General features: G+C 42.7%; 1 protein-coding gene across 2 annotated transcripts in view; it reads right to left on the reverse strand.

The window, feature by feature from the left end:
- Window positions 1-21,764, reverse strand: part of TAF4B (TATA-box binding protein associated factor 4b) — a 122,368-nt gene that overhangs the window by 50,535 nt on the left and 50,069 nt on the right. For both annotated transcript variants that reach the window (XM_089776284.1, XM_075920812.2), the window contains 3 exons: window positions 20,088-20,218; window positions 7,354-7,479; window positions 6,173-6,229 (listed from right to left, as the gene is read on the reverse strand). In XM_089776284.1, coding sequence (XP_089632410.1) covers window positions 6,173-6,229; window positions 7,354-7,479; window positions 20,088-20,218 — 314 coding nt within the window. The remainder of the gene's footprint in view (window positions 1-6,172; window positions 6,230-7,353; window positions 7,480-20,087; window positions 20,219-21,764) is intronic.

Raw genomic sequence — 21,764 nt, forward strand, 5'->3', positions numbered from 1 at the left:
ATTCCGATAAGGCCCCGCTGGTACCAAAACAAACTTCACGGAAGCTGTTCTGTCTTCTTTAACCCTAGATAATAGGCCTGGATCCCAAGGACTGCGCAAGGCAGTATCACCCCCGCAGTAGACATATCATAATTTCAGCAGACAAAGTTGCCATCAACATGTCTTATGTTGGCTTATTTAGCTTATTAGGCATAACTACCTGTATTATTGATAAGACATTTAATTGGCAGTGGGCAGAGATATTGTGTAACTTTTGTAGTTTATTGGCGTATGTGCTCATTAAGTCTTGCTGCTAGAATCTATGAAACTGCTTCCACTCCACCCACCTGCTGCCTATATAATTCAATGTAATGTTTTGATTAACTAGTGCTTTCCAGGTTATCCCCTGGTTGGTACTCCACCAGCGCTGGTGTACAATAAATCCTCAGCTTGTTTTCACCTGCATCCAGAGTGTCCAGAATTATTCCCTATGATGCAAAATAAACAGTTTAACTAGTTATTTTAACTGGGATTTTACATCTCTAGATGCAATGTAGCTGCATAGAAAGGAGGAAAGAATGGAGAATGGAAAAAAAATGTGATGGTATTTAATGAATTAGGAGCAAAAGGTAGAAGTGAGACACTGTTTACATGAGGTGATAACATTGATGAAACCAGGCTTTCCAACAGGGTACAGGGGGAGAAAGAGGCAAAGGGAGCAACTTCTTGGTATCCTGCTTCCATTTTCTTTCCTTCTGCCCCTACCAGGAGTGTGGAGCTGGCCCTCCACCCTCACTTTGCCCAGGGGCCCAGCAAGTTGGTTGGCTTGTCTGTATGGAAAATACTTTATGGCCAAGATTGTTGAAAGTGACTGGCTATTTTGGGCGCTCAATCACACTTTTAATGTGGGTGAAGTTTTCAGTCGGATGGGTGCTGGGTACTTCCTTTAAAAAAAAAAAAAAAATCAAGCCTTAAGTAAGGCACCAAAACTGAAGCAACCAAAGTGACTAGCCACTTTAGAAAGTCTCAACCTGGGTGCCTAAATTGTTTGACAAAGTCTTTTGTAATGCCTCCATTTCTAAGGCTTCAAAACACAAAGTTCTTAACTCCAGTCCTCTTCAAAGTGTTGACCCAACTTTGGAAAAATAACCATGCAACTGTTCCCGAAGGGATGTTCAGTTTCATTTTCAAATCCCTTGTGTTAGAGCAGCAATGGGCATGAGTGGCTCTCCATTTCAATGGGCTGCAAGACAGTCGTAATCAAGATGGTCTCCTGGAATAGCATAGTTTTGCTAACTGTGTTTGTGGGATTTGCGAACTGAACAGAAGTGATTTGATTGGATGCAAACGGCTCTCAGTCAATGGTGTGTGCTATCGGCACGCATCTCAATTCACATGCCTTTGATTTAGGTGTGTGTCACTTTAATACTGGTAGAAAAAAACATGGATGGAAATCAGTGGAAACTGGCAACTCTATGCATGGGAAATTGTAAAAAATGTGTCTTATCGGTCACACACAGAACTCTGACAGTTGCATGGGGCCGATGGGCCGTGGATTGCCCACCACTGTATTAGAGACCTACCACCCACCTTTGGACCTTTAACGGAAGGAAACGGAGTTGTATTTTTACAAGCCCTTTCACTTCTATTTTGTAGCTCTTTGTGGTGTGATCCTTTCTTCCATGCTTGAATGAGCAGTAAGTAATTAAAACACTTAACATTTAAAAAAAAATCACCAACATCTAAGTTAGCTTTTCCCTTTGAAATTAATAGGGCAGTACATGTCAGTGCTAACTGTTTCATGTTTTCTGAAAACACTATTTAAAGATCCTAATTTTAAGGATCTCTCCTGCCACCACAACAGCTCAAAAAAAAAAAAGTTGCTCTAATTGAAAGCTGAAACTCTGGAGAACTATTGTAAGGACTGTTTGCGACCCATCCTCACCCTGCTGATCCTTTGCACTCTACTCTTGAGGAAACATTTCTTAGAAGGGATGTTGAAGGTTTTCAGTGCAATAGGGTTTTTTCCCTGCAAGCCATCTTATAATAGATGATTCAACTTTTTGTTACTTGTGATCCAACGACTTAGGAATTTCCCCTGCTGTAAACAGTTCTAGGTAGCCACCATGACCTCATCTTTTTGGAAAGGCTGTCTGGAAAAGTCAGAATCCTTGCTCACAGGCTTCCAAAGCCCCACAGACAAGGTTCCCTGTAAGCTGCGCACACCCTTCCTGAGCCCTTGCAGAGGTTCAGAGTTCCCCTGCACAGGCAGGGAGCTCAGCTGATCGGCTGGGGAAGGGAAGGTGGGGGCACTCACCCTTGCGGAGGAGCAGAAAGAGCAGCAGCTGCTGCTTGCTACAAATGGAGAAGCTGGCTGCAGCCTCTACCCCAAAGCCGGGCAAAAGATGATCTGTGGGCCAGATCAAGCCATGAGAGCCCCAGCTAGCTCTCTGCCTGCCCAGCACCCACTTGGCACTCCAGAAAGCTGGATGCAGGACCACATGTGTGTTTGTGAATGCTGAGAGCCTAGAGGGAGTGGACACAGGCTTCTCATGCTGCTCCCGCCCCCAGCCAATACCAGATGCCTGTTTGCAGAATGGACAGCATGTGAAGTGGCCCTCCTGCCTCATCCCCAGACTCACAGCATTCAGTTTAGAGCAATAAACATGGCTCCTGCAACTCCCCATAGCATATACAGGGGTAGAAGGCAGGGATCCTGGCTAAGGTAAGGTCTCCCAGCTAGAGTCTATTCTGGCACTTCAGCCCTTCCCTTCCTCTCCTCCCTACCCCATGTAAGTCAAACCTTCTGCACCCCAACTCCAGCACCCATACACCTTCCCAGACACTGCATATCTTCCTACATCCCTCCTCAGGTCACAACTCCCTCTCAGACCTTGTATCCCAATCTGCTATCCCTGGTTACAGCCGAAATGCCTGCAATCCCTACTGCACTCCTGTCCAAGTCAACCCCCCCAGGCCTGCACCCCCTCCTCACCCCAGTCCATGATCCCTTACTCTGCCCAAGCTCACTCCCATATCCCTCACCCCAATACCTCACCACAAGCTCCCTTCTGCACCCAACCCTCCATCCCAGACCCCCGTTATAATAATGGAGGAATGCGGCCCTTGACCACTTTCCTCCATTATAATAATGGAGGAATGCGGCCCTTGACCACTTTCCAAATTCTAGGAGTGGCCCCCCCATCAAAAAATATTGCCCACTCCTGTGTTAATGGATTCTTTTAACAGAATTTTGAGTGTTGCTGATATCTAAAACTCTGGACTTAATGATTTTTTAAAACCCTGTGTTACAAATTAATACATGGTCAACTGTATTGCATTAAGGCCAGATCTTTGCTATCTAGCAGAGTTCTGAGCACTTATGAGTCAGAAGTAGCAAGTACTAGGTGTGATGCTAGTTGTTTTGTAGGATAAGAGATCTTATTTGCAAGATCTTTGAAAGATTAATCTGTTAGAAAGGATGATGATACATGTGGTCCAAGGTCTCAAGGGGTAGTAGTGTTACTCTGAAACTAAAACAACTTAAAAAACAACAACGGTCTTATAGACTAAAAATATATATAAGTAGTATAATGATCTTTCATGGACATAACCCACTTCTTCAGCCAAAGGTAGTGTTTATTTAATATGAAATCAAATAAAAAGAAAATTATCAAACATTGCATCTTGTTAATTATCCCTTGTTTTAATATATTTTCTTCCACACCTGTGGACTATTTAATATATTTATATCTACAATTTGTTTGTAGTGGTGGGTGCACATCCACACTAGCTCAATATTGGCATTGCACATAAGAAATCTCAACCTGCCCAAAAGAAAATTCAACCCACCCAAGGATGGAAAATCTTAGAGGGAACACTGCCCACAGGTGTTTGGGGTCAGGCTTCATACAGGGTTTGACAGGAACAAAAGCAGTCTTGGAGATAACAGCTTTTTGTGATAATTCAGGATTAAAGCTGTCAGCCATAAGATATTTGTTGATTTCACTTTGCTCTTAGATTCTATTTACATCTGCATTAAAAAAATGAAGACATTCAGTAAAGTAGCATCAGAACTGACTGGTTGCACTTGGGCTCAATGCAAGCCCTAGAATGGAATCTGTCCAGAAAAAAAAAATCCTAGCTCATTAGGCTGAGTTAATGAGCTGCATTTGGAATCTTGTGGCGCTCTACTTTCCTCATTCTTTAAAAGGACATTGAAATGATAGAGCAGCAGGCAACCAGAATCTCGCACTGATGAAAGATCTCTATTATTCAAAGAGGTATGGCAAACCTATCCCTGGATTCTTTTGATGGAGAGATAATTAGGAGTAGCATTCAGTGGGGTGTAAAAATTTGATGGAAATATGGGACAGATGGTACAAAGGCTGTTTGAAATAATACAAACTAGAGGTCTAAAGGACATGGCTCAAATTAAGGAAGGCAGAGCACTAAATACAGGTGGAGTGTCTTTACCATGTTGCCTTCTTGTTGGTTTATTAATAAGTCATTTTAAAAGAACTGAACAAAATATTCAGGACTAATATCATCCAAGGTCTTCAATTTTTATTTCCTATTGTAATTTAGGATTTTCAGGCTTTTGTACAACACACTGGAGGAAAGATGGCCAGGAACTCTATCAGTCTCTCACATACAGGCACTTCTAGTTTGCAATGGTGCATTAAAGTCTTGCTAAAAACTTGCAGCACACAGTGTTTTATTGGATATTTACAAAAAGATAGATAATGGAAATCAGGACGCAACCACACAAGCAGTTGAAGAGATACATCTGCTGCAATTTTAGTGACATAAGAATCAATTTATGAAGAAAATTTAACATTCCCCCTTCTAAATTATGTCTACAGTAATCCAATATGAAAAAAAAGTCACATTGTGACAGCAAATTTCTCCTGTCTGCCCTCCCTTCTCTCATTTTATGCATTTCTCTTTCTACTCTAGTGAAAATCCAGAGCATTGATTTTAGGACTATTTTACTGGATTTCCATTTGTTTTGCCTCAGCTCCTACATTAATCCAAACAATAAGGGCCTTTAAAGCATTCATAAATAACCTGCTAGTGCTGCTGGCACCTAGGAGCCAAGTGCAGCAATGTTAAGCAACAACAAATTTCATAGTTCAAAAGGCACAGTTAAAGAAAAAGGTTGCTCAGAAAAAATCACTTCTAATTTAGCACAAAGATCCTTAAAAATTGCATGAAATCAGTCAAGTAACTATAGAAACCAATTTCTTCAGCTCTGTATCACACGTCTCACACCTCAATTGTCTTTATTATCATCTGCTGTCAGATCCTTAATCAGAAATGTGAACAGGCTTGATGATTTATTCAGCAGGGAAAAGAATCTGTAGGTCAAGTGAAAAATTTCACACACACACACTCTCCCTCCCCTCCCCCAACCTTAGGTACTTTCATTTCATTCTGTTCCCAGTAGCTGTGGGGGCAACTCCAGTGAGATCCAATATTAAGGCTCAATTAAAATAAGCTCCAATTAGTGGAGCTTTTTTCTCTCAGGCTAGAAGAGTCAGGAAATGGATATTGGGAAATGTAAAAAGTCAGCTACTGAGAGGAGGCTGCAGACATAAATGAACTTATTTGTTGATTTCTACAGTTGCTATGCAGAGGCCTCTGGGAGTAAAAGCTTAACCAGTCTAAGCTATAAACTAAAACCCCTGCAGCTAAACATGAACTGTGTGAAACAAGGGCTCCATTCCAGAACAGAAAACTGCTGGGCCCAGAAAATTAAAAGCCAGAGGCGTTTTCCATTTAAAACTAAATCCCAGTACCGCCTCCCAGCCAAAGAATTATAAGCAGTATCAGATTTACAAAACGAACAATTACCCTGGAAAAATGTAGCCTATTGTACAGTCCCAGATGCTAAATCTCAAAGTTCCTTTTTTTTCTAATCCCACATTATATTCTTACTAAGTGCATAGTTGCAGTTTACAAAGAACCATTTCTAGACAGGCCTAAACTATGAAAATTAAATGTTAAAAAGAGCTCGTAATTCATTGACCTCATTTGAAGTACTGCCCTTGCCTGTAGCAGTTCCTGTCCTTCCCCAAGGCCTCTACAAATGGTATGCAACAGCAAAATAAACCCTGACCTAATTGCCAGGAGAGGGCTGCCAACCTTCCCTCAACACACAAAGGCAAACATGGTAACTTGAAAGTCCTACCTCTTTTGCTTTCTGCTTTAATCGCAGCTGTTCTGGATCTTCTTTATTGGAACGACTCTATTAAAGTAAGAGAAAAATTTAACAGAAATTACTAGCATCTAAACATCACAGCATCCGTTAAATATTTAATAAGTGACAATTCCCTCTTGTGATTGAACGTCTTAGCTCCAGGGGTGAACGCCTCAATCCAGATTGGCTTTTCTCTCCTCCCCCTAGCCTCCCTCCTCTTCATGTGGGCCTGGCTGCCTCTGTTCTAGCCTGGAGGAAGCTCAAACTAAAAATGATGCTAACACTGTCAGTCAGGTCCAGTCTAGGCATGATGTTGTTCATGTCAGCCGCAGACACTTAAAAGGACAGGAAGTAGAGAAGAAGAAATTGTTCTTGTTTAAGTACAGTGAGACTCCTAGTAAGTCTAAATTCCAAACACACCCAAGTGATTCTAGAATATGTGCCCCAGACTTATCTGTTTAAAAAACACACAAACTGAGCCAAGACTGCGCGGACACAGAGGTGCCGCATTTACACGTTTTGTTTATACGCAACCAATAATTTTAACCAATAGAGCACAGGCTAGAAGTGGATCACATATTGGACTGACTGGATTGCAACACAGCCTGCCAAGCATCACAGCTCTGGAGCGTTGGCAGAAACAGTGAGGACAAATATGAGGAAGCAACACATTGAGGTATTGAGACAGGCAAGCAAGCCAGATCCAGAAACAAAGACAGGAGATCAGATTAAGAATGTAGAGTAAATGACTGTTTTGGTTTTATGTGTATGTACCAAAATATGGCCTTTTGATAACAATCTTTCAAATTTATTCTTTAAAGATTTGTTTATTTCTGTATCGACAATCATACAATATGTTTCCTGAGTACACTTTGTTCTTGCATTTATTTCTGGAAGATTAGGGCAAAAAAAGTATAGTACACAATGGACTGGAGTGTAGATGTGCGGAAATTGCAACAGATATTTACTCTATGGCCTTCACGTGAGCTAAACATTCATCTCTAAGAAACAAACCCCCCAATAAGAATACCTTTTCTGCATGTACTTTCACATAATAAAAATTAAAATTAATTAATTAATTAATGTAGAAATATGAGACAGGTGCCATTCAATGTCTGGTGTTCAAAAGGCAGTCACTTTTCTGGGTGACCAAGAACAAGACACTCCCTCACCTTGGCTGCCCGTAGAAGCATTTCTCGTTCCTCTTCATCCTTTCTCTGTTTTTCCATGTGATCCAGCTTCTCAAGAAATCTCAGTTGTGCTCTAGTGTCACTAGACATGATGTACTTATTACTGTCCTGCAAAGAGAACTTTATTAAAGCTGGTCAAGCTTTTAGACCCTGTTAAAATCCTATCCTAGGTCAAATAACTTATTGGAAAAAAACTCTATTGTATGAAATTCTCTTTCAAAGTTGATCGTTGTAAGTGCTTTCCATAGGATTCTGCTTGCAAGAGAATCCATTACCATGTCTTCCCTCCAATGTAGTATGCTTCTTAAGATCTGTCTATTCAACTACTTAACAGCCCTTTAGCATCCAGTTAGGGTTGCCAGATGGTTTTACCAAACATGCCAAACACCCCCCCCCCCTTCTGCCCCCCCAAAAATTCACACACCAGAGAAAAAATTCTGATGAGAAAAAGGAGGGGGGAGACCAAAGTTGTTGAGAAACAAAGAACCCCAAGAGTGGAGAAAAAAAATATATTAAAACCAGCATGGCCCCTTTAAGAAATGCCTTTGAAGCTTTTTTGCTGTCGGCCATCTTGTTTTCCTGCTCCAAGCCAGAAGAGAGTTTCCCTGCGAAACCAGGTAAGTGCGGGGTGGGGGTGGGGAGGGTTAAGAGGGCTGGACCCGGTTGATGAGTGTGTAGGGTTGCCAAGTGTCCGGTATTTTTGCCTTCTGGCCGGGGGGGGGGGGGGGGGGGGGGGAGAGCGGGAGGGGAAGGAGGCGGGAAAAAAATTCAGAAAATACCGGACATTTTAGGTGTCCAGTATTTTCTGATTTTTTTTTTTAAACCAGACAGGAGGCGTCAATACTGGACACCTGGCAACCCTACATCCAGTTCCTCTATTTGGCTTCCTATCCTCACTGCCTAATTTAAAAAAAAAAAAAAAAAAACTAACAACCTGGGTTTTAGATACATGTGATTTGAAACTGCCCGTTTATACCCAAGGAAAAAAAAAAACCCACAAAAAATTTTTGCTCAGTAAGAAAATGGTTTGTAAGTCAAAATGCTATGCAATTAGGATACACAGATCCATTTTTACCATCTACTTAAGAAAACCATAGGAACTATATTTCAACGCTTCTGGCAAAATATAATAATTTAAATGTTGTAGCATTGTTTCAGCTAGTCATTCCAGAATGTGAATTAATCCTTACTGGTACTTCCAAAGGGAATGGAAGAGGGGGCTATTTTTTCAGAACCAGTTAAGTCTTATTTAGATTAAGAACAAGAACGCACACATGCACTGTTCATTGGTGCTTTAGCAATATACTCTCACTTTGGTGGATTAACAATTCCCATTAATACTAATGGTAGCTATTGTACTTTTGTGCATCAAGGTGAGAATAAGACTCGTAGTGGGCATTAATGGTAAATGTCATCAATGTTCTGCTCCTTGAGTTCTTCGAATGAAGCATACTTTTACCCTTTGTAGATACGAGGGTAAAAAAACTAATTTAAATATGCACGGCATGAAGGCTAGTCAATTCATTATATTTTTGCTCATATTCTTTAAAATATATATTAAGTATGTCACATAATATCCAGAAAAGAATGTAGACAAAACCAAGTATTTCCCCCCATTTATTCTAGATAAATTACTAGTGTTTCCTCTTCCTGGTGGTACTTTCCCCCTATCTTAAGGTTTTAGTTTCTCTATGTAGCACCCCAACCCTTTTTTAAAGTTTTCCCTACTACAGATCTGTTCTTGTTTTCTTGTGCCTTTCTTAATGGTTCCTGGAACATTCACCCCTTGCTTCAGCAGGCTGCCCCTACTCCAGTGTGTTAAGGATGTACAGGCAGTCCCCGACTTACGCAGATCCGCACTTACGTCGGATCCGCACTTACGAACGGGGCTCTCTCGCCACGGAGGTCGAGGTGGCGGATTACTACCTGCGAGCTCCGGGGCGAGAAAGCCCCGTTCGTAAGCTGCTCCGGTGCCCCTGGTCTGCTGGAGACCGTCTCCAGCAGACCAGGGGCACCGGGCGGGTTCCCGCGCTTCTGAGGCTTTGCCAGAGCAAAGCCTCAGAGGCGCGGCACCCCGCTGCGGCTCTGCTCCCCGTGTCCCTGGTCTGCTGAGGGGGAGGGGGCGCAGCTAGTGTGCCCTCCCCCCCCCAGCAGACCAGGCTTTTGTTTTGGACCCTGGGGCAGAGCAGCTGGGGCGCTGCCGATTGGTCCTGCAGCGCTGCTCTGGGCACTACTGGACCAACCCGGCAGCACCCCAGCTGCTCTGCCCCAGGTCCTGATTCAGCCGCTGCTGGTCAGTTTCAGCAGCGGCTGAATCAGGACGCCTGGGGCAGAGCAGACGGGGTGCTGCTGGGTTGGTCCAGTAGCACCGAGGAGCGGCACTACTGGAGCAACCCAGCAGCACCCCAGCTGCTCTGCCCCAGGCGTCCCCAAGTCAGCTTCTGCTGAAACTGACCAGCGCTGACTACAGGAAGCCCGAGGCAGAGTTGCTCTGCCCCGGGCTTCCTGGAATCAGCTGCTGATCAGTTTCAGCAGCAGCTGACTTGGGGACCCTGGGGTTCTTAAGTTGATTCTGTATGTAAGTCAGAACTGGCGGTCAGTTTCAGCAGCCACTGAATCTGGACGCCAGTTCCGACTTACATACAGATTCAACTTAAGAACAAATCTACAGTCCCTATCTTGTACGTAACCCGGGGACTGCCTGTACTCTTGTTAGACAAACATTTTGGAACTGACTTTGTATTTAAACCATCACTAGTGTTACAAAAATAACGTGCAGAAAGAATCCAGTGCCAAAATTTAAAATGGGAAAATTATAGAACTAATGGGCACAACAATCTCTTCAAAATCTACATCTCAAACCTCTGGCAAACAGAATTCTCAGCTAACCATTGCTCTAGACCAGGGCTACTCAACTTTGGAAGCCCTGGGTGCCACAATGATACAGCAAATGCCGAGGGCCGCAGCTTAAGTGTGGTTGCATATATATATGCAAATAGCTTCTTTCACACCGACATGCATGAATACAAAAATTAAGGCAAGAGTACACAACACTCAGACCCCATTAAGTCAGTTCTGCTGATAATAAAATGCAATATTTACCCAATTTTCACCCCTTATGACAGCACTTTTAATGAGCAATGACAGTCTAGGAATTTAACTACTAAAATGCATATCAAAAGAAGACCATTATATTGACTACTTTTTTGTTTTGGCTCCCACTCGCGGGCTGCACATTGAGCTCTGCGTAAACCCAGACTGCACCGCAGGCTGTCAACGAGCCACACGCAGCCTGTGGGCCACATGTTGAGTAGCCCTGGTCTAGGCCTAACTGATCCCTCCCTTTCTCTCCCTTTGTCTATAAGAAGAACTCTTAGAAGAAAGATTCAGGCTACTGTGGTATTGCCTCAGGAGTCCAACAGATCAGGCTCCCATTATGTTAAACATTCTGAAAAAAAAAAACCATGGTAAGAATTACTTCTCTTCTCCTTCCCCCTCGGAAGCAATCGAAAAGCACATCCTTAAATCCCATTCTCCTCTCCCCTATTCTTTCAGTTTTGCTATTGCTCTAGATCTTACACCATTCCCCACAGGATGTGCACTCTACTAATATATCAGTACTGACATTCAGGATAATTTCTTTTGAAGTAGCAACTTCGAATCTACCATGCTGCTATTCTTCTTTGAATGGCAGATAAAGAGACTGTGAAATTTAAATGCATGTGAACAAGTTTAAGTTCTTCAATTTGAGATTTCAAAGTTGACGTCACACCTATGCAATCTACATACACTTTAAAAGTGACCTTTTACAACTGTGGAATGTCAGACATTACAACCTGAAGTGCCCAAATGCAAGATTTCAAGCACAAATAATGCAGGGAATAGAGATTTTATACAGTCCTTGAACAGGTAACATCACCATCCTCAATTTCCATAGAGAAACAGGACTGAAATTAGGTCTGAAGTAAGGGAAGAACTATTTTTTCCAATTATTTAGTTTTAAAGTTCAGATATATATTAAATATTTAATAGGGATGTCAAGCAATTAAAAATTGTAATCACGATTAATTGCATGCAACTCCCTCAACAGGGCAGTACTGCATGGAGCCTGGGATCTGCTGGAATTCCCAGCTGACTCGACTCCATGCAGCACTGCCCCTCAGAAGCACTGCTGCAGCATTTCCAAGGGGCAGCTCAAGAGGAGCTGGGGGACTCCCGCTGACCCTGGCTCTGCTTAAGCTACCCCTTCGAAGTGCCGTTTTTTCACTTTAAAGGGGCAGCACATTAGGAGCCAGGGATCAACTGCGGACTCCAGCTGATCACCAGCTCCACCGTTGCAAAGCCTGTTTGAAGTGCCGGAATGGCACTTCAAAGAGGCAGTGCAGCATTGACACCTGAGATTAACATGTTAATAACGCAGGTCAATTGACAGCCCTAATATTTAACAACCAACATGTTCACTGGACGGGTCTGCTCCCTACAAACATTTGGCATCATAACCACTTGTTTTACAGTAATAAAACTACATTTTTCTCCTGTTCATACAGCAGAACCATTAGAGCTATGAGTGCAAGATTCTGTTCATTCACGCACCAATACAATTGCTAAATTTCCAATACAAGATTAAACTGTGCCATAAACTATACTGGCACAAGTCCAGTAAAGATACTGAGGTTGCACAGATATCATGGAGGGAAGAATTTGCACTGCATAATTTATTATTGCATACCACAAGCTGGACTCTCATATGTCAGGTTGAGTTTGCATGACTGGTAGTTCAAAATATATGCTTTTGTTTTTAAAAAGTGGGCATGATTACTCAAAGTAATTGAAAGAAACACGGAACCTGTATTGTCTCCCCCAGTGACAATCCAAGAATTTTTTCAGACTAGAACTGCACTTTAAAGTGAAATTGTTTGTAACTTAAGTTTAAACACAGTCTGTTATGGGATTTTTACAGTTCATCCCCAAAACTACCAATTTGCAATTTTTTGTGAAGGATGAAGTCTTAAGAGGGTATTGATGAAGTTTAGTCTAATATGTTAGCTGAAGTGCATGCAACACTCAAAATATTTTACTTAAATTTTGTAGGTATACATATATTTAAAGTTATATCTGCATACTTTTAAAGTGTCTCTGCAGCAGCTAGATTATAAAAGATTATGTGGCTTGTCTTTTGTAGGACACAAGTTCAAAAAGCAGGTAAGTTCTCTGTACATAACTTGCTATTTCCTTACTCTATTACAGTAGACTTCCGATAATCAGACACCTTTGGGACCCAGGTGTTGCCGGATTATCAGAAATGCTGGACTATCCGGAGGTACTCTGGCAGGGGTGGGTCTCAGAGGGGAACAGCACCACAAGGGCCGAACCCTCCACCATTTTAGAAGAAGGCAAAGCCTGCGAGCTGCGGAAGCAGAGATGCAGGCAGCCGCTTCGAGAAGTTCTAGTCAATTACACTGCCGCCGCTGGATCAACAGGCTCTCAATCTACCTTTCCTCTCTACTGCCTGGGGCGGGGGGTTGCTGAACCCTCCCTCCTGTTGCAGGGAGGCAAAGCCTGCAAGGGGTAGAACCGGAGAGTGGGCAAGAGGCAGGCAGCCGCTTTCAGGAAGTTCTAGTCAATTTCACTGCCCCAGGCTAGATCCACAGCCAACAGGCTCGCAATCTACCTTTCCTCTCTACTGCCTGTAGGAGGGGGGGCAGGGGAAGGTAGGAGTCGGCGGGGGGAGGGTGCGGGGGTGTGCCAAACCCTCCCTCCTGCTGTGGGGAGGCAAAGCCTGCAAGCAGCAGAACCAGAGAGCAGCAGAACCAGAGAGGGAGGGAGAGGCAGGCAGCTGTTTCAAGAAGTTCTAGTCAATTACACTGCCCGGCAACAGGCTCGCAATCTACCTTTCCTCTCTACTGCCTAAGGCGGAGGGAGGCGTTGGGAACGGGTAGATCCGCAGGTGACAGGCTGCTGCTAAAACTCACAAGGGAGGGGAGATGATCTAGAAATGACTAGAACTTCCTGAATGCGGCTGCCTGCCTCTCCGCTCTCCCCTTCCGCTGCTCGCAGGCTTTGGGGAGAGGCGGAAGGGGAGAGCAGAGAGGCAGGCAGCCACATTCAGGAAGTTCTAGTCAGTTCTAGATCATCTCCCCTCCCTTTGAGTTTCAGCAGCAGCCTGTCACCTGCGGATCTACCCGTTCCCAATGCCTCCCTCCGCCTTAGGCAGTGGAGAGGAAAGGTAGATTGCGAGCCTGTTGCCGGGGCAGTGTAATTGACTAGAACTTCTTGAAACAGCTGCCTGCCTCTCCCTCCCTCTCCGGTTCTGCTGCTTGCAGGCTTTGCCTCCCCACAGCAGGAGGGAGGGTTTGGCACACCCCCGCACCCTCCCCCCGCCGACCTCCTACCCCAGGCAGTGGAGAGGAAAGGTAGACTGAGAGCCTGTCAGCTGTGGATCCAGCCCGGGGCAGTGTAATTGACTAGAAATTCCTGAAGCAGCTGCCTGCCTCTTGCCCCCTCTCCACACCCTGCAACATGATGGAGAGTTTGGCGCCCCTGCCGCAGACCTCGGTCCCCTTCTCCTCCCTCTCTCCTTCCCCTCCCGCCCCCCAGAGGCAATAGATAGAGCAAAGATAAATTGCAAGCCTGTCGCCTGCAGATCCAGCCGCAGTTAGTGTAATTGATTAACAACTTGAAGCAGCTGCAGGAGCACTTCCGGGTTGCAGTTGGTGCCGGACCATCAGACGTACCGGACCACTGGATGCCGGACCACCGGAGTTTTACTGTACTATGCTGCTATGAAGGAATGGGAAATCTCACTAAGGCAGTTATGGTTCAGTATGCCAACACTACCAAGAATTTCTCCCAAACCATAGGAACAAAATAAAACAGAGTCCCCTTCAGGAATAATGGTTCTTTCTACCAGAGTCCAAAAACACCATAAGAAAAGGGGGTGACTTCTAAGTGGAGGGAACATTAAGCAGCTTGTAATATGGGCCCCCTGTCATTTAGGCAGAACAGGCTGCAGCTACCAGTTAAAGCCCCATCTCTTTGTCCTCAATAGGGCTAAAGCTACAGTTGCTTAGAAATGATAGTGGCCCCATATGCCATAAAACAGGGACACTTGCTCTGGTTGAGAATGGAGACCCCTTTTGCAGCCCAGGCTTCAACCCCACTGAGAACAACGGGAGCTGCTGGCCACACTGAAAGAGCAACTCTACATGTGATCCCTGGTAGTACACAATTCCATCCTTCTACCACTACAGAGAATGAAAACTGCCCACTTATCCTTAACAAATACTCAAGTGTAGGACATGAACAAAGCTTTAGCCAGTTTTAACTGTAAGGGAAGTTTGAAGAGTGTTTTCCATTATTGAGATTACTGGGCACAAAACAGGCTAATAGTAGGCACTAAGCTTCTTGAGGGACCTACTTAGTTTTAACTCATGAACCGATTAGCAACTTTCAACTGGGTTTTGCCCTCGAAAGCTCATGATACCATCTACATGTTTTGCTAATCTTTAAAGTGCCACTATAGACCATTTGTTGTTTTAAGATTTTTCAACTTTGAATACAGAATGAAATTTTCTGAGAAGTTAAGAGTCAGCGCAGTAGTTTGAGAGAGGAGACATACATAAAGGGTTGAAGCCTTGCTTTATGTGGAAAAAAACTACATGGAGTTGCTAGAGATGCCTCCACAACAAAACCTAACTTCTCATTTGATGACTGCTGTGCCACATTGATCCTTCTGCAATGACAAGTTTCTCACACATACCACCCATCAACAGAAAGGAAAAATGTGAACGACTCTTATGGTTCAGCATAGACAAGCACAATAATCTTGCCACTGTGTTGTCTAAATGCTTAAGAGACTGAGAACCATTTTGAAATACCTTATCCTTTAGCTAGGGCTCACCCAAAATTGTCTCATCTGCAGGATTTTCCCACCTCACTATTCACAACTTCTTCCATCTCATTCAATACACTAAAAACCTTTTCTTAGATGACAAAGCTTAGATACTTTATACTTAACCTCTTTTCATGCAGAAGCCTGACCTTTTATTCTCTCTGTTCTGCAGCAAGTTCCTAAGCCATGATGGAAGTTGACCTTGTACATCATGTGTACATGAACGCCTTCAACAAGAAGTTTGTGTGGCACCCATCAAGGACTTTTTGAAAGGCAGACATAGCTACTTGCTCTCCTTGAGCTACTTTGTTGACTCCCTGAAAGAATAAAAGTGGACAGGCAGGTCTACTTTCACAGAGCTTGAAGTCCATGGAAAATTCTCCATCCTGGTAGAAATTGGGATCCGGGGGCCAGGAACCTGTCCATACCAAAATTATAAACACTCTGCCTAGCAACAAGTTTACTTGGGGGGTATCAACTCCTCTCTCAAACTGTTCATTTATTGTTCTATTCTTGTGGTCTTCCTAGTGCTATAACCTGATATATAACTGCATGCATATAACACCGAAGAAGATAGCTGCCAGGATTAGCTAGCTTGCCCTCCTGTATTGATCTACATTAGCTGCCAGTTGTAACAGCAGAAATAATTTTGTATCTTCACAGTGTAATTCAACTTATCCAAGGATTCACACAACAGAGCTAAAATTAAAAGGTATAGAAGCTTCAACATCAGTTTCCTTACCTCAGAGTACGTGAATAAAGTAGCACATTTTAAATCAGTTACTTTTATTCAAGTCACACTGAATAAGCTGCATCAGCACCTAACTGACAAGATGCAGAATTTCATAGTGGCACATCTTACTGTCTCTTTAGAAAGACTAGTACAAAAATACTATGCATGTTACTCTGTGGTATTTACTTCTCTACCCAGCAAGGGGAAAAAACTTACTTGCTTTTGGCCTGACTTAACACCCAACAGGATTTTCTCCCCCCCACCCCTTACCATTTTTACCACTCCTATTGTACAGTATGGATGGATGTTATTTTAATCAAAATGTAATCCTTGGAGAGTTACATGGTGCATCTCCTAACCTACTGCAGATTTGAAATCTAGCTCTTTTGCACATGCACGTCTGAATTTGTGAATGCCAGCCAGGTGAGCAGACACATGCAAAACAGGAATGCATTCCCATGTTGCAAATGAATACCTAGCCCAGGAGTGTGGAACCTAAGGTCCAGGGGGGCGGATGCGGCTTCTGGCTTGCTTAGTCTGGCCCCCAACACTCAGCGCTCTTCCCCCAGCCCCAGCAATGAGCAGCAACAAGGAGCTCCACCTCTCCCCCCCCCTCCTTGGGGCTGGTGCACACAAAACCTACTAGCCAGGGCCTCCCAAGTCTCTGGCGTGTAAAGGGAATGTGGGGAGATGCTTCTCAGTCAGGTGCCACTCCAGTGAGGGTTGTTGGGGTTTTTTATTGTTTGTTTCTCACTTGTGTGCGGCCCCTAACTGATTTATCTGAGTGTCAGCAGCCCCAACTCGAAAAAATTTCCCCGCCCTGCCCTAGCCCTAAGTATCAGGCTCTAAGAGGAGAAGGGAAGGACAATTACACTCTCTCCCCCCCCCCCCTTTTTTTTTAACATTATAGAGAATTACAAGAAACACTACCAATGTAAAAAACAGGTGCTTGCTGAAGTCTGGTTTTCAGGGCCTGCATTTTTCTTCAAGACTATCCATATGATTGGGAATTGTTACAGCCTTTGTTTCGAGGAAATGGGGCAGCTGAAGAAAATGTTATAATCTTTATGTCTTTGCTTCTGGCAGCTCTTGATCTGACCAAAATATATTGGCTCCCATTTCATTAGGACAAAGGCATTCAGAATCTGTACGCCATATTAAGAATTGTTCAGAAATTGCCCTTTAGCATCCTCTGAAGGCAGAAGACAAAGGCATAGCTCTCCGGTAGTTTTGCAAGCTTTCAGCTTCTGCTTCACCCATCTGTGCAAAAAAGATTTCTAATTTCCAAGTCTTCTGTGGGGGATAGAGACATCAAATTTTGCTGACTTCCAGAAACTCTTCTCATTAGGAGTTGGTAGACTATTTTCAGATTGGTGATAGAAATGTAGCCGTGTTAGTCTGGCGCAGCTGAAACAAAATACAGGACTATGTAGCACTTTAAAGACTACTAACAAGATGGTTTATTAGGTGATGAGCTTTCGTGGCCCATGAAAGCTCATCACCTAATAAACCATCTTGTTAGTAGTCTTTAAAGTGCTACATAGTCCCGTATTTTATTTTCAGATTGGATTTCAATCCATTTAATCTTTCTGGTCTGGAACAGTATGTCCCAGTTGCCCATAGACAAAGGCTACTCAACTTCGGAAGCTCTGGGGCCACAATGATACTTACAGCACAAGCTGAGGGCCACAACTTAAGTGTGGTTGCAAATATATGCAAATAACTTTTCACATTGACAGGCATGAATACAAAGATTAAGACAACACTACACAACACACAGGCCCCATTTAAGTCAGTTCTGCTGATATTAATAAAATGCAGTATTACTCAATTTCTACCCATATGACAGCATTCTTAATGAGCAGTGACAATCCAGGAATTTAAGTACTAAAATGCATCTCAACACAAGACCATTATATTGACTTGCCATTATGGAGTGTGTTCCCAGTGGAGGGTGTGGGTGGATCCCACCTGCAGGGTGTGTATTGGGCTGTGCGTAAACAGTTCATCTTCAAGTTTGACACAATCAACTCTGGATTAAACAAAGACTGTGAATGGCTTGCTAACTACAAAAGCAGCTTCTGCTCTCCAGAGCAGCTACTAGAAGTGGGCCTCATCCTCCTTGATTGGATCCACCTCGTCATCTCCAGCCTAATTCTGGCCTGCATATTTATACCTGCCTCTGGATATTTCCACTACATACATCTGACGAAGTGGGTCTTTGCCCACAAAAGCTTATGCTCCTACACTTCAGTTAGTCTATAAGGTGCCACAGGACTCCTTGTCGCTTTTGCCAATTCAGACTAACACGGCTACCCCTCTGACACTTGACACTCCTATTAGTTTCTCTAGTTATGCCCTTCCCACATGTTGCTTCATTTATAAACAATTCAGCCATATCAAGTGGCAGGATTCTGACACTGCAAGGATTCTGACACTGCAAGATAGTCTTGTAGATAACTGAAGGTTAAGAAAAGCCTTCAGAAAATTATGTTTAGGGCCTGTCGTTATGTACATATGCACTATATTAACTGGCCACTGTTGTAGAAAATTCAGAGAAAACTCAGATTTACTTTAGGATCATTCCAGCCAGTGCTGATTGAGAGAGTTGGTTTAGCAAAGAGGGACTCTTTCCCTAATGCAGCCATATGGGAATCCTGGAGGAGCTAACAGTTCCTTCCCTCCGCTTTGTTTTGTTTTAAATGCATACATGACATTTACATAGAACATTCTTTAAACATGAGCATTCAGACAAAGCTACTGCACAATAGTCCATTTTGGAAACTGACATTTCCTGGCTATTAATCTGTTCAAGTATGAATACCTAATTTTTTAAAATTTAAATACAAAGATGTGAGGAATCCACCATCAATTGTAATTAATTTTAAATCAGTGTAATAAGATTCCTACTCCTCTATTATGTTTTATCCTCTAAAAATAGTATAATAGGTGCAAACACAACATGAACTACCTTATCAGAAAAGTAATTACATTTAGAGCAGTTGTCATGGCTACACACTCCCCCCTTTTTTTCTTCTCTTTTCTTTTTTTAAGTGGAGAAGGTTCCATTTCCATGCCTATGGCATTACCTATCAACTTAGTGTGGTTTTAATCTGAAACGCAACTAAAAATGGTCTTGGGAGGTTCCATGATTGTCGTCTTTCAATTACTTCCCTATGAAATGAGTTCAGTTTAAAAGCAACTGCCAGCCTTTCCAAGAAGTTGAAATCAGGAAGACAAGCTCTGTTCTTGCAAGCTCATGCTTCACTACCAGTAACAAAAGTTGAGCAAGACAATTCAACCCTGGTTTTTTACTGCTGTTCAACACTAGCTAGTCGTGTAATTTATTAACCATGTAACTGCTGAAAATTTCAGAGGTTATATGGTTACACGCAGGGCAGCAGCCAGCTCCCCAGGAGCTGGCATGCACTGGGTCCCGCCTACCACCTCAGTCCTGGGGAGCCGCCTACTGCCCTGGGTGAGGGGGCGGAGAGAGACACAGACACATACCTTGCGGGAGTGAGGGGAGGGCACACAGAGAGAGACAGAGACAGAGAGTCCTTGTGGGAGTGAGGGGGCAGAGAGGAGAAATGACATGTGTGAGCTAGAGGAAGAATTTGGCCTACATTTGGAACTTAAATCTATTGATGCATGGGGTAACAGCAGCCGCCTTCCCCAACCGTCTGACTCTCTCAAGACTGCACTGAAGTGCTAACGAGCAAAGGCAAGCCAGCAAGTGTTAATATCTCTGAAATCAATGCAGACCAAGTGGCCATGGGGAAAAACGTTTCATTTTTGGAAGTGGTACAATAATGCAAGGACCTCTCTCATGGCACTTAACTAAAGATATCATTTACATGAAACAGTTGAACTAGGGGTTTTTAAATCCATATTTTAACTTATATACACATAGCTAAGATGTCAAAAAGGGAAACATCAGGATTAACTGTAGACACCATTAACAGGAGGAAGCCTGAAAAATAGTCTTGGGTCAGTTTAAAAACCTGCATACAACATATGTGTTTATATAGAGAACAGGTTTACTATTAAGACTGCAGAAGAGGACAAACTTTAAAAGAAAAAATTCACTACCTTATAGGTTGTCATTCGATGCTGAGCAATTACAGTCAGTTTTTCTAGGAGCCCTCGTAATCTCTCCTGTGTAGCATGGGAGATCAAGTTCACAACATCAGAGTTAGGTTCCATAATGTCATGCCTTCTACCTGTGGAAGCAGAGAAAATCCATTACGTGTTTTAGTAGTAGCTGATAATTGAAATAATTAGCACAGCAGGTATTCTGTTCCCCCTGGAAGTCATACCCATTACGAATAAAGGTTTGGAGATTATGATTTTCCTGGTAAAGTCACAACTTCAAAGATCTTAGACATTACATTAATAAAACTTAGCCTGAAGCTTCAGAAAATATAGACATTGTTTCACTTAGCCTCTAGAATCATTCTCCTTGCAAGGTCATTTATAGGACAAAGTTAATAAGAACACAAATCAAGCCTTATGTTCAGGGGGAGAAACAGTAGCTGTAGAAATTAGTGCCATATTCTGTTAATTTCAGTAATTAAAAAAACAGAGAATTACATTTTGCCCTGTTAGACACTGCTTGTTAACAACTCATGACATTTATTTCAATAATGTTTTTTGCCGAGTACTCCAGGCACAAGAGCCTCCTTTCATCTACTGCTGACCAAACAGCATATACCAAATTAACCTCGGACTCCCAAGGTAGTAACTTTGTAAATATGTATCTAGTCCAATTGGGGTAATAATGCCATCACCGCTGCACTCTTTTTTCAGGTTACCAATGTTCCCCAATGAGCCATTCTGCCTCTCTCTATATTTCAACAGCTGCTATCAAAAAGGGAGACAGCTTTGAGCAAAGCTGCATGAGCTGTACACCGGAGGCTAAGTGTCACCTCTGCAACCTTCTCACAGTTGCAGATAGCCAAAGAGAAGCATTTCTATGGTTGACTCAATGAACATGTCAGTGCGTAGGTACCTGGACACCATTGCTTTCTATTTAAAAAAAAAAAAAAAAAAAAAAAAAAAAAAAAGTTTAGTTTAGCTACCGATGGCTAATGCTGATATCCGAGTTAAGACAAAGGGCTTTTTTTTGCCCTCCACATAAAGAATGTCGCATTTTACAATACAAAATAGTACGTTTAAAGAGCAATATGTCATTTATTATTATCTAAAAAAATCAAGTGCTAACAACATAGCATATACTTTGAAATAATCACTTGCATGCTTTTATTTATTTTCATTTAATGGTAGCACCAAGGTAATATAGGCTCTTCTTGTTTACGTTCTCACAAAAGGCCTATGGTGTTGTTATAAGTAAAAGTCAAACTTCATGAACATTTTGACTATAGGTTAATAATTACTAGGAGCCCAGTTTTAGACAATACCTTATTTGGGACAACATTAATTTAGATCAGACAGTTTTCGAAAGCTAGTCCACTGAAAGCAGAGGTGAAAAATACATACTGAAATATTTGAAATTACAAGTCACTTAAAAGAATTGTTCTTTAGCTTTCTATTTACTTTTTGACTAGTCAAGTTACCAGTACTTGCTATATTTCCCTTGACCTCCCAATTTAAAATTGGGAAATATGAACTAGAAGATAGCTTTCATTTATAAAATGTGTCATGTTAAAATTGTGTCGTTAAATACTCAAATCAGGAACTATCAAAGGTTGCAGATTCAGCCTTTATTGTACCCCTTTGTCTACATTCTGCATAATAGGACAGATCTTT

This window comes from Pelodiscus sinensis, chromosome 2 (assembly GCF_052426305.1).
Source record: "Pelodiscus sinensis isolate ZL-2025 chromosome 2, ASM5242630v1, whole genome shotgun sequence".
In the NCBI taxonomy this organism is placed as follows: Eukaryota; Metazoa; Chordata; order Testudines; family Trionychidae; genus Pelodiscus; species Pelodiscus sinensis.